At 33.5% G+C, this 15,743-nt stretch overlaps 1 protein-coding gene across 1 annotated transcript in view; it reads left to right on the top strand.

The window, feature by feature from the left end:
* The window catches only part of LOC149790316 (transmembrane protein 41A-A-like), a 40,040-nt gene extending 24,583 nt beyond the window's left edge, over nt 1-15,457 (top strand). The window contains exons 4-5 of the mRNA XM_089972368.1: nt 4,164-4,302; nt 7,974-15,457. Coding sequence (XP_089828494.1) covers nt 4,164-4,302; nt 7,974-8,158 — 324 coding nt within the window. The 3' untranslated portion in view covers nt 8,159-15,457. The remainder of the gene's footprint in view (nt 1-4,163; nt 4,303-7,973) is intronic.
* The last annotated feature ends 286 nt before the right edge of the window (nt 15,458-15,743 follow it).

Genomic DNA, 15,743 nt, shown 5'->3' with positions numbered 1-15,743 from the left:
CAATTTTAGGTATTACTCGCGTGACAAGACTTCCAATGATATCACCAAATCCATTACCGTGAATATATTTGTATACTGGCAATCGAGAGTTTACTATGCGGACCTGATTAGGTCTGCGTTGATGTTTGTGAACAATCATATTATTTCAATTGTGTTGATTTAATCGATGAGTTCATCGACAAACTCTTTATAAATGTGAGAATTGATGATACCACCACGAAATAATCGCTGACAAATATCTGATGCTTCGTTGACTACTTCACGGGAGTTATTTCCTGCTCGTTTTCCTCCGATTAATACTTCGAGGCGAGATACATCATTGATAACACTATCGGGGCAAACTGAATATCCACTTCCTTTCATTTCTGAATCCTCAAATACTTCTCCTGACGAACTAGACGACGTCAGTGGTGAATATATATCTGGTGGAGGTGAAGGGGTACCGCCCCTAAGTGTTTTACCCTCCCCGGGGTCAATTCCCCATCTTAATGGTTTTTCAGTGGGACCCCTGTAGTTTGACGCTGTTGGTTCCACAGGTGGGGGTCTCCAAGAGGGGAATACAGAAGGTTCCCTTGGATATAATGTAGGAGAGAGAAGAGGGTGATGAGGATCAAAGGAAAATGATTCAGGACTATCACTTTTAGGTGGTGAACCTTTATCTTTAGGTGACAAACTTTTACTTTTAGGTGATGAACTTTTACTTTTGGGTGGCGAACCCTCAAATTTGGGTAGCGAACCCTCAAATTTGGGTGTTGAAATTTCTACATCTCCCCTTACCTGATATCTAATAACATCCAACAAAAATTGTGAAAAATCATCATCTTTGTATCTTATTGGTTTTCCTAAACTACCAAAATAAACTATCGCCTGCCAAACAATATCGTTGACTTTATCAACATCAATATCTTTTTTCAAATAAATTTTTTTAGTTTTCGAATCATTTTTTGAAGCAATTACAACTCTCGAAACATCATCTTCACGAATTTCATGTATTTTATCTTCATTCAAATAATTATCAGCAGATAAATTAGGATCAGTAACAAACGAACCATCATCATCGTATATGTATTCAGGTACAATTATCGGTTTATCACTCTGATCTTTTTTCTTTCTTGATTTTCTTTCTTTTTTCTGTGGTGGAATATCTTCCTTTGGTCTAGCTCCTAATTCCTCTGGTTGAAATATTGGCTCCTGTGGTTGAATATCTTCCTGTGGTGCTGCTTTTCTTCCTCGTTTTTTAGGTTTTGGTTCCTCTTGTTGAATATCTTCCTGTGGTGCTGCTTTTCTTCCTCGTTTTTTAGGTTTTGGTTCCTCTTGTTGAATATCTTCCTGCGGTTGAATATCTTCCTGTGGTGCTTCTTTTCTCCCTCGTTTTTTAGTTTTTTGTTCCTTCATTTCTTCCTTTTGTGCTTTATTATAATTTTTTCTCATTTCTGCTGCTCTCGAAAATACTATATAAGCTGCATCATCGGCTCTCGCCGTCGGCATTCTCGCATAAACTCTATACAACATAGGAATCCATGTTTTACGAGAATTATATCTTCTCATTCCTATTTCAGTCAAATAGTCATTTCGAATAACAAACGTATCTTCCGCAAATTGACCCATTTTTTCTAGACTATACTTATCAGGAGATACGTTTGTTGTTATTATTTCCCATCCCTCATCGGTAAAATTTTCTCTTAAATCATTGATATCAAACATCCTTTTTTGTTCATCTCCTCCAGGTCCTCCTCCAGGTCCTCCTCCAGGTTTTTTCCCTCTAGGTCTTGCTCCAGTTTTTCCTTTACGACCTACTTTAAAGGCAATTGCAGGTTGTCCACCCTGTTGCGCTGCTGCTGCTGCTATTGCTAATCGATCGGGTAATGTTCGTGATTGCTCCTCAATACCTTTCAACGCGAGAAGAATTCCACGTTTTCTGACTTCCTCATCTTCCTTATCTTTTTCGTCACCATATACAGTTTGTTCGATTGTTTTAGTAACTGGCTTCAACCATTTTGCCGAAGTTTCTAAAATTCCATGTTGTACATCTTCGTAACCACAAACATTTCTCTTAAATAATTGTTTTGTCGGAATGAGTTTCTTTAATGCAGCTAATTGTTCTCGCGCTAATCTAGCCGAATGAGGTTCTCCAACTGTACTAGTTTTCCGACTCATCTTATTTTCAACTATATTGTTTTATTGTGAGATAAAATTAGCATCTGCAGCCCCAATCTTTCGTGCACACGTGACACCCGATTATTTTCCCACCCACCCCAAAAATTGCTGTTTTTTTTTATGCCTGAAATTGCATCCCGGGTCGAAATTTTGCGGATTAATTTTCGTAGAAGGCTGTATTTCTGCAATCTGAGGCTTCTACGGAGAAAGTTTGCGTAGGAGGGTTAATTTTATCTGAGCCAGGGGGTCTGTAGAACTTCCCTGCTGCTAGCATTCTGCATGAAAATAAGTTACACATTTTCCACATTTGATGTGCATTTGATTTTTAAAAACATAATGGTACTAAATAAAAGTATTTTGGTTCATATACCGATCTACTTTAATTTTTTGCATCTTATTCTTTGAGTAATGTTGCAGTTGGACAGGCAAGTCATGGGAATTGTAATTTCTGTCCATTTGCTGTCTGTCAGGCAAATGTCCATTTATTAGTTGAATTTTTTTGAGTGTTTTTGTTCTGAATCACCTGCTTTCATCAGTTGAGTATCATCAAAAATTGCCCAGAATTGCATCATGAAGACAGAACATTCTTTACAGCTGAATATTTCATAAAATTTTATTTCCTGTTCAAACATTTGTTGATTTCATTTGGGTCGGACTTGGACATATTTTCTTAGCAATTAATAAAGCTACAAGTTCTATCTGTTTTTCTTAATGTGCTTTGGTAACAAGCACTACTTACCTCATTATCCATGAAGTCATCTTAAAAATGCTTTTGAATTCAGTTATCTAAAACAATTGAATGTATTCAAACCAAAAATAAGGTAAATGTTTTCCATTTATATTCAAACACCATACAACTAAAAAAGTGCTGAAGAAAGGCAGAGACTCTTTCTTATCCAGTCAGTTAAATGGGTGGGGGGGAACTATCAGAAATTTTGTTTATATGGGAATTGATTCAGTCATAATCAGGAGCACTTAGTCTTGTGGTAAAATTAATAAAATTTTGGACAATTATGTTGATTGCCAAACTTATATTTCAAAAGTTCCTGGTTATTAATGAATACAGATAGTGTTGTTTTCAACAATGTGAGTTATCAGAAGTTTGTCATTTTGACTATCATGTGGATGGGAGTTTGAATTTATGGTGATTTTTCAATGTTTTGGAGTTGTAAACTGATTTAACATTTCAGTGTTTACATTTTGCCTCATTTGCTTCTTTTACAAAATGCTGCCAACAAATTAATATTCAAATGCCAATTTATGTTCATTTAAAGATATTTGCAAGAATCTATTTTGATTAAAATGTTTGATTATTTGTATAGCTTTAACATCCCAAAAGCTTGATTGTCAATATTAGAAAGGTCAAAGGTCATAATCATCCCAAAAGCTTGATTTCAATACTAGAAAGGTCAAAAGTCATAATCACCAGAGAGCATTTTTTTCAATTGTACATGGATCATCAGTAGGTAAAGTTTTGGATAAGGCATTATCATTTGTTGTCATTAGTAAATTGTTACCAGTCTTTGCTAAGTAAATTTAAGATGGAACATAGAAAGTATCTGGTGATTTGGAAGTCAGAAGATCAAAGGTCGTAGTCATTGTTCAAAAACAAAGATTTCCATACAGTAGCAGAGAAATCAGACTGAACCAGGTTCACCAGTGTGCATATAATACACACAGGTCAAAGATTGAAAGAACATGGTAAGTGGGTTGTCATTTTTTTTCTTCTTGAGAACGTTGGTAAAAGTATTACAAAGTGGATATTATTTCTATAAACAGATTATTGCCAGGTTTGTGAATGATCATGGTCACATGGACGATTTGGTAATGTGTAACTTTGGCAATAGCAAAGTCATCATGAGTGATAAACTATTTTTGGAATCTTATAGGCTGTATGCAAATTAACTTTGAGCTCTGACAGTATCTTTTTGTACAAAAATACCAGGAAAAGAAATATTACCAAATATAATTTATTGTAATAGTCTGTGTGTTTTGCTTCATTTCAGGTAGAAGAAAACATGGACAGTCTTTTTTTCTTTCTGCTTTTTGTCCGACTTTTCCCGATGTCACCAAACTGGTTCCTCAACATGGCTGCTCCCATTATCAATGTACCATTACACCTGTTCTTCCTGTCTGTATTTATAGGTATGTATGAATTTGAACACTTTTAGTGGACAGCAATTCAAATTTTGACCTACTAGGCCAGTACACATGGTCACAGAATGAGGGGATTTTTCTGTTGTTTTTCCCGTTTTCCAATTCATAACTGGGCCACTTGCATGAAATTTTACTAAACCAAGAATGGTTTTTTAGTTATGCAGGCTAGTTGAGTTAGCAAATCGTCATTACCAGCATATTACTGAACAGTCTTCTCAACTTTATCAGACCTCCGTTTAATTGACTCTCATGTTAATACAGTGAAATATTTCAAATTCAAAGCAGTTCATTACTTAAACTTTAAAGTTTCCATAAAAGTTATATGATCCACACCAATGTCTTTGTTTGGCTACGAAATACTTGAAATATATTAGCTACGTATTAATTTGATGGTATTATATACAGCCTTTTTAAAATGATATTAGAACATTTAGGTTGTGTTGCTGTGTCATGTAATTAACATAATGTTCAGTGTGTCCTGTGAAATAGTGAATACGTTTCATGGTTGACGCATTGCTAATTAAGCCCACATATCAGCTTTTATATTGTACACACATTAGTAACATATACAAAACAATGTCCTAAGGCAGTATTTCTTTCAAGTTAAGTGCAATAGTCGTTGCTGTTTTGGTGAGAGTAGACAGTAATTGCAAGGTTCCCACACTTTCGGGAAAAAGTCGGGAGAAATCATAATTTTTTTCTCAACTATGAAAGGTCCTTGAATTTTGCAAATATTGATGAAAGTCAGGAAAAACCCGGGAATTTTCTGCCACCATTTGACGCCCAAATTAATCACAAAATTGAGTCATAACTAAACTGATTGTGAGTTAAATTTATAGAGTTCTAACTAGAATATTCAGAGGGTGCAGTATGGATCCTTTGGATGTTTGCAGTATACATATATGCAGAGTCAGTCCAAACACCTGGTGGATTAGATTCATCTAGTAGACTTTTAATTTCAAAGTCAGCTCAATATCAGTATTTTTCCTGACATGGAAGGTATGAAAACCAGTCTAGCATCATGGTGGTGGCAAAGCATAGCTGCTTACCTGATGGCCTAGCAAACTTTAAACATTGTTAGATCAGATCATACATGCATGGAATCAGTAATGAAAATTACTTGTTTTCTCAGAAATTGTAAAATCTTTACGTCTTTGATCTGCTGAAAGACAAGACAAAACTACAACGTTGATGATATGTGACCTGGTACTTGCGATTTGCATTGCTAGTCGCATGAGTACACAAATTTAACAACCTACAGTTTTAAATGTTTTAGAGAGAACAAAAAGTTAAATGAAAGTCTTATACTGGTTGTAATAAAAATACAAAAAGGAAAGAACACAAAATTCTCCCTATTTATATATTCCGAGAACAACTTCTTGAGTTTTGTTGTATCACATGACTACCATGTTGACATGTGCTCTCTACTTGATAAATCAGACTGATCAGATTGCTGGTTTTTACAAAACTGATATAACCGCTCCGGTGGCCTAGTGGTTAGAGCGTCCGTCTTGGATGCAGGAGGTCATGGGTTTGATCCTTGGCCGAGTCACACCAAAGACATATAAATGGTACTAACAGCTACTTCGCTTGGCATTCAGCATTAAGAGCTTAGTTTTATTTCTGGTCGGCCTGATGTCAAGATAATGTAACTGGGTGGGACATCATGCTACTTGTCTGCGGCATGATGCCCCAGTGCTAGACATCACTATAAACTGTCACATTGCAGACATCGTACCAATATGACTGAAAACTTGTTAAAGCTACATTAAAAATCCAAATCACAACAACAACAAGAAAAAGGATCATACTTTTATTTAATATAGTTGACTTTCTGTACAACAACATTATAAAGGAGTTTTTTGTTGATATCATGTGACTATGGGCCTTTCGATGTCATCATTTGAGATTTGTGAGGTCATGTGACTAGTAATGCAAATGGCGAGTACTGGGTCAGGTTTAATCTACACTGTAGTTTCGTCTTGTCTGTCAGCGGATTAATGACATAATGATTATAATACTTGCCATTTCGGAGAAAATAAATAATTTTCCTATCGTTTTCATGCAGGTATGAGTCAATATAAGTTTAAATTTTCTAGGCCCACTGGTAAGCGACTATCATATGTCACTACCGAACGGTGGAGGCAAATTCCAAATTTTCCATATGCAGTTGTAATGACCCCACACCCTAACCTAAATGTCCAAATTTGAAAAACGGGGTGGGAATATTCTGAATCCAAAGTGTTGAATCTCAGAGCTGAAATGAGAAATTGTCATCTTTTATGTTATATATTAAAAGACAATATGAGTAAAAATGATATTAGTAATGTTTTGGGGACTCGTTTGATGAATTACAAGAAGACAAATTGATTTTACAGAAAAGTCAGTTCTTGTTTATACAACAGTATATCATTTCGAGGGTATTTTGTCAAAATTTAAATCATCCCTTTTGAAATGTTTTTTAAGCGATGGATTTTTAACCAGATTGTCTTAAGAAGATTAGGTTGTTTGAAAAATCTTGTTTGGGATTTTATTTATTTATTTGCGTTTATATATATATATATATATATATATATATATATATATATATATATATATATATATATATACTGTAATAGGATATGATACTTTCTATGAGATTAATAGATATATATATATATATCTATATAGCAATATATATATATTGCTATAGAATTCATTAGAAAAAAGGTTTGAAAGGAAACAAAACATAATTTATGTTCATTATGTTGTTCCCACTAAGCAACATAATGCAGCAAAACAAAGTTATAATTTTTATTCTGTGCATTGAAATGACTTTACATGCCAATTTATAGGAATATAATCAAACTTGTTTCGTGTGATACATTTTGTGGTTTTGTACATGATCATCTTTTCTGACTTCGATGTTTTTGGAGAGTCACGAAAGAGAACCATTTTTAGATTTAGAAAATGCATGATTTGTAATCTAAAATGTTCTTTAACTCCATTAAGTAATGGTCATTTGTGAATCTTAAAAAAGTAATTTCATCCTGGAAAAATCCAGGAAATGACCTGGAAATTTATCTTTAGAAAAGCGTGGGAACCATGTGATTAGTAATCAGACTAACACATTAGTCCATTCACGGCAATTTGGGTGATAGTGTAACATTTGCAGTTCATTTTGTGTATTTAAGTCTATTAAAAATGGCATTCAGAGATGAATTTTGTATAAATGCAATAAAAACTGCAAACCACTGCATGCTTTCGTCTTTGCCCATACTAATTATCATCCAACACTTTCCTTTAGTTTCTAGCCTGGGGTTATTCATGAGGGCCACACATAGACTGACGAAATAATATGTCTCACACATATACTGCTATTTTACAAATGTATTTATTCGTTGTTTTGAATTTGAATTCATTTACAGTGGTTACAGCGTTAATAATAGCTTTTTACCATAAATATTTTCTCAATTAAATTAACCTAAAAGTTCATCTGTTAGAATGTAGGGGTTAACATATTTGGGAAGTTTAGAAGTGAAATGAATACAATTAAAACTTAATGTGCATGAATCATTTCTTTTCATCATCAGTTGTTTCCCTTAATTATTCTCCAGTGGAGTTACAAATGTTTTTCGTTCATAAAACTTATATAATATTTTTTCTTTTGATTCTTTCAGGTTTAATGCCATACAATTACATCTGTGTGGAAACTGGTGATATGCTTTCCAGTATAGATTCACTGGATGACATTTTCTCAACGGAAATGATGCTCAAGCTCGTTGGGGTAGCAATTGTTGCCTTGATACCAGGACTACTTATAAGGAGATACCATCAGAGAACTCCAAAAGTACATGTAGAATGAAGCGTTTTAGATTCTGTTACAAAATGATTTTCTATTATTCTGTTAGTTCACATGAGCATGGAGTCAAGTGAGTTTATGGTAAGGATCCAAACTCCATGGTGCATTATCTATTCGTCAACATTTGCTGATATCCTTATTTTTGATCCAGTTTTAATCAAATTTGAAATGTGGGATTTTATGATTAAAATGTTGGACGAGTTTGATATGCAGATCTGTGCGTATTAATCAATAAATCTTGCTTATGATGGCTGGCCCTGTTACCAGCCCGGAGGTCATATTTCTGATCCAGTGTTCATTAACTTGGAACATGTGCTTATATAATCAAGATCTTGGATATGCTGGATAATGACAGAGATCAGTGCATATTAATGAGATGATCTTTCAACTGATTAACTAAGGTTGTTAATACTCCAGAAGCTGTATTTCTGATCTGATTTTGATCAAATTTCTCATCATGATTTACCCTTAGTGAAGTAATCTTGCATCTGATTGACTGTTCTTATTACCACTCAGAAAACCATATTTCTGATTCCATTTAGATCAAACTCAGAATAAATACTTTAATCTTCATAACTACAGATGGTTATGTAATGAATGAGATCTATGCATAGTATTGAGTTTATCTGTTTGGCTTAACTTATCACCACTCTGGAAGTCATAATTCTGATCCGGTTTTGATCAATCTTGGAATATTGTATTCTATCATCAGGACTCAGATGAGTTTGACAATGAGCAAGATTCATGCATATTAATGAGGTGATCTTGCATCTGATTGGTTGAGTTTCTTATCACCCTGGAGAATGTATTTGTGATCTAAATGTGAACAAATGTGGAAAATATCGTGTTTTTTTATAGAAAACTTGGTGAATAAGTTTTCTATATCATCAGGATAAATAAATGTGTTGTATTATGACAGATTTTAATTCTTGCACATGCATAAATGGCTTAGTTTCTTACCACTTGCATTTCTGACCCGGTTTTGAGCAGATATGGTAAATAGGGTAAAGATTTTCGATGATATTTGTTATGAGACGAACATATTCATGATGTGATCTTTCATTTGATTGAGGGGGTTCTTTTACCACTCTAGAGACTATATTTGTCGTTCATTTAGTATAAAGCTTTGTAAGTGTGTTTAAGTCTCCAAGATGACATGGATTTGTTGGAAGAGGATTAAGTATGCCTTTATCTTTCGAAAGAAGTTTTATTGGGATGTACTAGGTAAAATGGGCATGATGTAACGTTGAGGAAATAATTTACATAGGTTGTGTTCTTACAGTACAACATAAACCTATTCATTGAAATAGTCACCTGTAAATTTATTTTAACAGATACAATAGCAAATCCAGATGGGTCTCTAGCCTGTTTCATTTTATTGACTCCCTCCACCAAAAACAAAAGAAAAAATAGTAACAAGACACAAACATGTAAGCTTATACATTGAGATGGAGGCAGATATTCAGTTATAGGTCCTAATATAAATAACATTTCATTAATATGAATTATTTTTCTAAATTCGTTATAATCATAGTGTTTCAGTAATCTATATTTACATGATTACTGTTTATTACATACACAATTATAAACTTAATACGTCTGTTCTTTGCCCTTGGCCTAACAAATCGCCTTTGGTTACTGCGAGAGATGCTTATCTAATGTATCATTAAATAATGAGCAAACAGTTGTGACGTCTTTTTATTTCACAATTTAAATATAGATTGATTACTGCAACTGATCTGCTACTTTTACAGGATTTTATATTCTTTAATTTCTTAATATCATAAAAAGTTGTATTTATTCTATACTGTTCTTCATTGCATAACATCAAAGTTTGGAGGCAGGTTCTCCCACCAACATTTGAAGAAAGGGCAGATATTTCCTTAATATAGGATGGATTCAGTAAGAAATAAAGTAGGGCTTTGATATGATTTTCATAGATTTAGTACAGTCTTTGGTGCTACTTTTCAGGTTTTAATATATCTCAATTGCACGTCCTAGAATAGATTATTTTTATTGGCCAGATAATGTCACAGTCTCAGTACCGGTACCACTAATCATAAGAAACTTATATAAGTGTTTTTTTTAATTACATATTTAGATATTGTACGACATGTTCAACAATTTAGTATTCTTAATCAACAAATGAACAAAAAATAGCCATAAAAGGAAGGATCAGTTAAGAGCTTGAAGGTTTGTAATATTATTTTTTAATTCCCACTTCAGTAGTCCAAAAGGAAAGTTAAATGTAGGGTTTGAAAGCTTGTCACGTGAATTTCAATAGGAATGATATAGACTTAAATGTAAACATGACTTATTTATTGTACATAAACAAATAATGCTTGCTTGTTATTGTATTAATCATAGACATTTTCCACAAAGTTAAAAGTTGTAAGAAATGGAGATTTTATGGCATGCTTAGGTTGGCATTATCTTTTGATCTGTTGTGCATGTTACAGTGAAGTCTGAAAGCTTAAACTTGTTAAAAATATTGCTCCCTTATTACTTTGTATTTATGTTGGAAATTTTGTGTCATGTATTGTTCCTGTGACCTTTCTGTATGAAAGGTTTGAAAATTAATTCCTCCTATGGGGGTCATTTAATTTTTTACCATCTTGGTAAAATACACTTATCTTGGGTTTATTTCTTGTACAGTATTATGTTTAGGTTTATTTTTTAAGCTATTGTATGGCGATAAAATAAAATACACATATCCCTGCAGAATGTGCATCCCATTTTGTATCTGCTTTACATTCAAATATGGAATATTTCTCCTTAAATAGTTACATTTTAAAGCATGCCTCTCTTTTTACCTTTCCTCTTACCCCCATTCTTGCCTTAGTTTTCTTTCCTTGAATTCATGAGAACTGAATTTTTCATCAGTTTTTTGACAGTCCAAGATTTTTTTCTTCTTTGTTCTTTTTTGGGGAGCAGATTCAATGTGAATGTGTTAGTCTCTCCTAATGTTTTTTTAGCATAGCAATAAATAAATGTAAGCAGTAACAATGTAAACACACTAAATGTCCAATTTCTGGACATAAATGTAATTTGCAGTTTTATTGAACTTTTGCTGATGACATAAGTGTGTATGAAGTTAACCCATTTTAGTTCAACTGGGCACAAAGTCAAAGTGATCACATTGTGCCTGTTTTTTTTATCTGTCCATCCATCATCTATCTGTCACCATTTGTTACCAATCTTGGAGGCAATATTTATCTGAATTTGATCAAACTTGGAATGTAAGCTAATATCATAAAGATCTTGAACAAGTTAAATAGTGAATGAGATTCATGCATGTTATTGGGGTTATCTTGCATATCATTGGCTGAGCTTGTTATCACTTAAGTCCAGATTTCCAACCTAATCTCAACCAAAATTGGAATAAACAATTGAATCATTAAGATATCAGATAATTTTGATTATGAGCAAAAGTCATTCATGTTAATGAGGTGATTTTGTACCTGTTTAGCTATGTTTGGTATCAGCCTGTAGACCCTGTTCTGGTCTGATTTTGTTCCTAGGCAGCATCAAGATATTGGACAATTGTGATAATAAACACGATTCACAAACAACAATGAGGGGATCTTGCATCAGATTGACTGAGCTTTTTACCACTCTGCAGGCCATATTTCTTATTCAGTTGTGATTGAACATGGAAACATTGCTTCTATATCATCAAGATCACAGGTTAGTTCAATAATGGGCAGGCCCACATATTAATAAGGATGGTATGCATTTGATATGCAGAACCTTTTACCACTCTAAAGACCAGATTCCTGACCAAACTTGGAATTTTCACTTGTGTCACCAAAATATTGGACAAGTTTGATAAGGAGCATATTGTGCACATATTAAAGAAATTATATTGTATCTGATTGGCTGAGCTTTATTATCTTGTATCTGATTGGCTGAGCTTGTTACCACTCAAAAGGTAATATTTCTGGTTTGATTTTTATTACATTTTGCACACGAGATAATCACATTAAGATCTCACATGAGTTAATTACATCAAGATCTCAATGACTTTGATGAGTTGTGAGATTTTGCATAAAAATGAGGTGGTCTTCTCAAAATATTTTTCATCCAGTATTGACAGTAGTTGTTACTAAGCCTTATGTCATCAAGATGTTGATTGATTTTGGTAATGAGCAGTTCTATGCATATTAATTATGCCATTTTCTTTTGAAAGGTTTTGAATCAAGCTATTTTAAAATAAAGTAAAATGTACATGATAACTGGGGGATAACATAGCATTGCATTCTTTCAATACTACTTAACCTGCCTAGTAATATAGTCAGCTGTTAGGTTATGTGACTGGGTGAGAAATTTCAGACCCACTTTGACCTCTTGTTATTACTGACTGTTAAGTTGTCCAATATATCCAATAACAACAGAAGCATTTTGTGATAAAAGGATGGAAAACATTTTCAGTCATGAAATTTATATGAAATCTCAAAGACGGGTTTTTTTTCTTCAAATTGGAATTCCATGATGTAATCTTATTAAAATACAAGATGTTTCAAATTTAACAAACATATTTTGGAGACAACACTATGCATGAATAATTACTATGGATTGGTTGCTGTATTTGAATTATCAGTGAACCGCTGCGATGACACAGGGGAGGGGGAGAAGTAGATAACTGATTTCTGCAGATTTAAATTACTAAGATTATTATCTCATCTTAATCGCCTCTAAAATGCAATATATGTTGTTTGCCTAGTTAACAGGTTGCGTTAATATTTGTTTACTTGCTACAAAATGGGGTTGATTTTAATTTTCTTTTAACATAATAGCTCTTGTTTGTTTACGAAAAAATGTCTTCCTTTTTTTACCTGTATGTATAGTACATCAGACTGCGAACATCACACATTCCAATGTGTATACACAATAGGCAATGGCAGATCTAGGTTAACACCAATCCCAGTATGGTCAACATATATTGGGAAGAAAAAAAAATTGTTTCTGTGTTTATTTTCTTTACCTGAGTTTAATATAGCAAATAATGCACGGAATGTTGATTGACAAAATCTTCATAAGTTTAAGTTGACATGGAGGGTAATTACATGAGTGCTTATTTCAAATGAAACTTATGAAGCAAGTCAGATTTCTACCTTTTGCAAACCTTAGTAAGGGAATGATGGACATTATTGTAAAAGTTTGGAATGAGCACATTTTTTATATTCTTTTATCACATGACAGAAATAATGCTGATTTAGTTTTGACAACACTGCATAATAGGGAAACGACCTTGAAATTCATTATATGACGTCTACATCTTTATGCCATAGCCTTTCATGACATCATTTATGATGCCACAACCTAAATAAAACAGTTTATGTCATGCAAATTTTCTTGCAACCAAGACCACATTTTCAGTTTTTTACTCATAAAACACATTTAAAAAGTGGAGCTCTTTCCAATGCGTTTTCCCTTACCTCTGATAATGTTGTCTGCTTAAATTCATTGGCATTTGATGATATTATTGATTTAAACTTGCCAGTACATGTGCAGTGCCTATGTATTTTACGTTCAGTAATGTGACTACCTCTATATATTTTCAAGCTACAGTGATTCCTCTTTATAATTCTCCTCATGGAAGCCATACATACTTTACTGCACTGTAACCAAGGCAGCATTGTATTGAGGTATGTTATATGCAAAACTCTTATAATGGGTGTATCATATTTTATTTATGTGAGATCATGTTATAGAGAGTTGTCATTGGCTACAAACTTAAATGAAGTGAAATAAATTAAGTACAAATGTTTAGAACTAAATTTACTGAATACAGTTAGGGTCCCAGTCACTAAACTTTCAGATCCTTGTAGTAATAATTTGGTCAGCAGATCGATTACATCAATTTTATTTCTGTGTGGTAGCTTTACTGGCATTTGTTGGACTTTTAACCAGATTGGAATGCAGCTTTATATTGAGTGGTCAAAAGAGTTCAGAGTTCAGTTTCTGGCCTTTTCAGTCATCATATAGAGGGTTTTAGATTCCTGATTTCCTGTCTGTGCAAACCTTTATTTCTGTCACTTAACTTTCGTGGTGATTTTTATTAAATTAATCCATATTGGGTATACAGCATACATTTCCAGTATATCGTGATATATAATTTATCATCATTTATGCCCCCTGTTTGCCTGTCCACCAGACTTGGCTTTGCAGTACAACCATATAAAGATTTTTTGGAATTCGACCAAATTTGATGCAGGTCTTTAAATTGAGGAGTTGATTTCATGAGATCATTTACACCAGTTATTTATCCTGATTTCCCATTCTTCTAACATTGGTTTATGTGCCATAACTTTACCAAGATTTGTTGGATTCAACCCAATTTATAATTGGTTTTCATACTGAGAGACTTTGAAAGGGTTTGATTTCCATAGTTCCCCAAAAATTATTTACAGGAGTTTCATGCCCCTGACCATCCTCTTTATGCAAGTTTCTGCAACATAACTTTACCAAATTCTGATGGATTTAAAAAAAGATGCCAGAGGAACATTATTACAAGCATTCCATGATATCATTTGCAAAAGCCCTGATGATGACTACCTGTCCTACAATTTTAGGTTTCTGCAGCTTAAGGTCAGTATGGGACTTTATGTTGACACAATCATGAAAAAGTTCAAAAAATGTCCAGCATTCCAAAGAGTGATCTACAGGTGTCTTTCCTCCAAATTGTTTATTTGTTTATTGTTTTTTTTTTTGGCCAGGATTATTTTGCCAAGAATTGTTGGATTTCAGCAAGATTTAGCATGCAGCTTTTATTCTTGAGTTCTTGAAAGAGTTTTCCTTTAAGCAGTCCATGGTATCAGTTAGAAGAGTTATGTCCCCTGATTGCCCATTCTTCTTTGGGTTTATTTGCAGTATTACTTTTCAAAGAAAAGTTGGTTGCTCAAAACGTTTTTCATGTATAGGTAGACTAATGAGACTTGAAACTATTGAATTTTACATTTTATATCTGCATTTTGGTGAGTTATGTCCCCTGATTGCACATTCTAGTAAATTTGGTTTCCTAACACAAGCTACTGTGTAAAGAATGGTCAAGTGTATTTTAGAAAGAGGGACCCAGTGTGATGCACCTACAATAATAATAGCTCAAGATGGATTGATAACTGTTTTATAATTAAAGGAGTGTGCTGTTGTGAGGGATTTTATAATGAGGTACCACTTTTTATCCAGATACATTTTAATATAATATTATGTTAACTCATTATCTTATCTTTCGTTGAATTTGTATATTGTTGTTACATTCGATTGATGTTTTACCAATAAAAAAAAATAACTGAACTAATATTTTAGACTTCCATACTGTTTCTTGACACCCGATTATCAGTTTTAACCAGTTATTTTAAACAGAAAATGAAGATTTTTTCTTTCTGTCTGATCATCATTGATGGGGAAACAAGTTAGCATAGTTGGATGAGCACTAGGCATGTATTCCAGGGGCCATGTGATTCTTACCCAGGCCTGCTCAAGTTGGTTGTCTCTGTGTCGTTAGAAAAGACAGTATTTAGATCCCATTTCCTTGGTATCATATTGTTTTTTAAAGCATCATTTAAAGCCCAGCAACTATCCACCA

This window comes from Sinohyriopsis cumingii, chromosome 10 (genome assembly GCF_028554795.1).
Source record: "Sinohyriopsis cumingii isolate HCF-2022 chromosome 10, ASM2855479v2, whole genome shotgun sequence".
NCBI lineage: Eukaryota > Metazoa > Mollusca > Bivalvia > Unionida > Unionidae > Sinohyriopsis > Sinohyriopsis cumingii.
The sequence above is the reverse complement of the archived record's forward strand: the minus strand, read 5'-3'. Positions and strand labels throughout refer to the sequence as shown.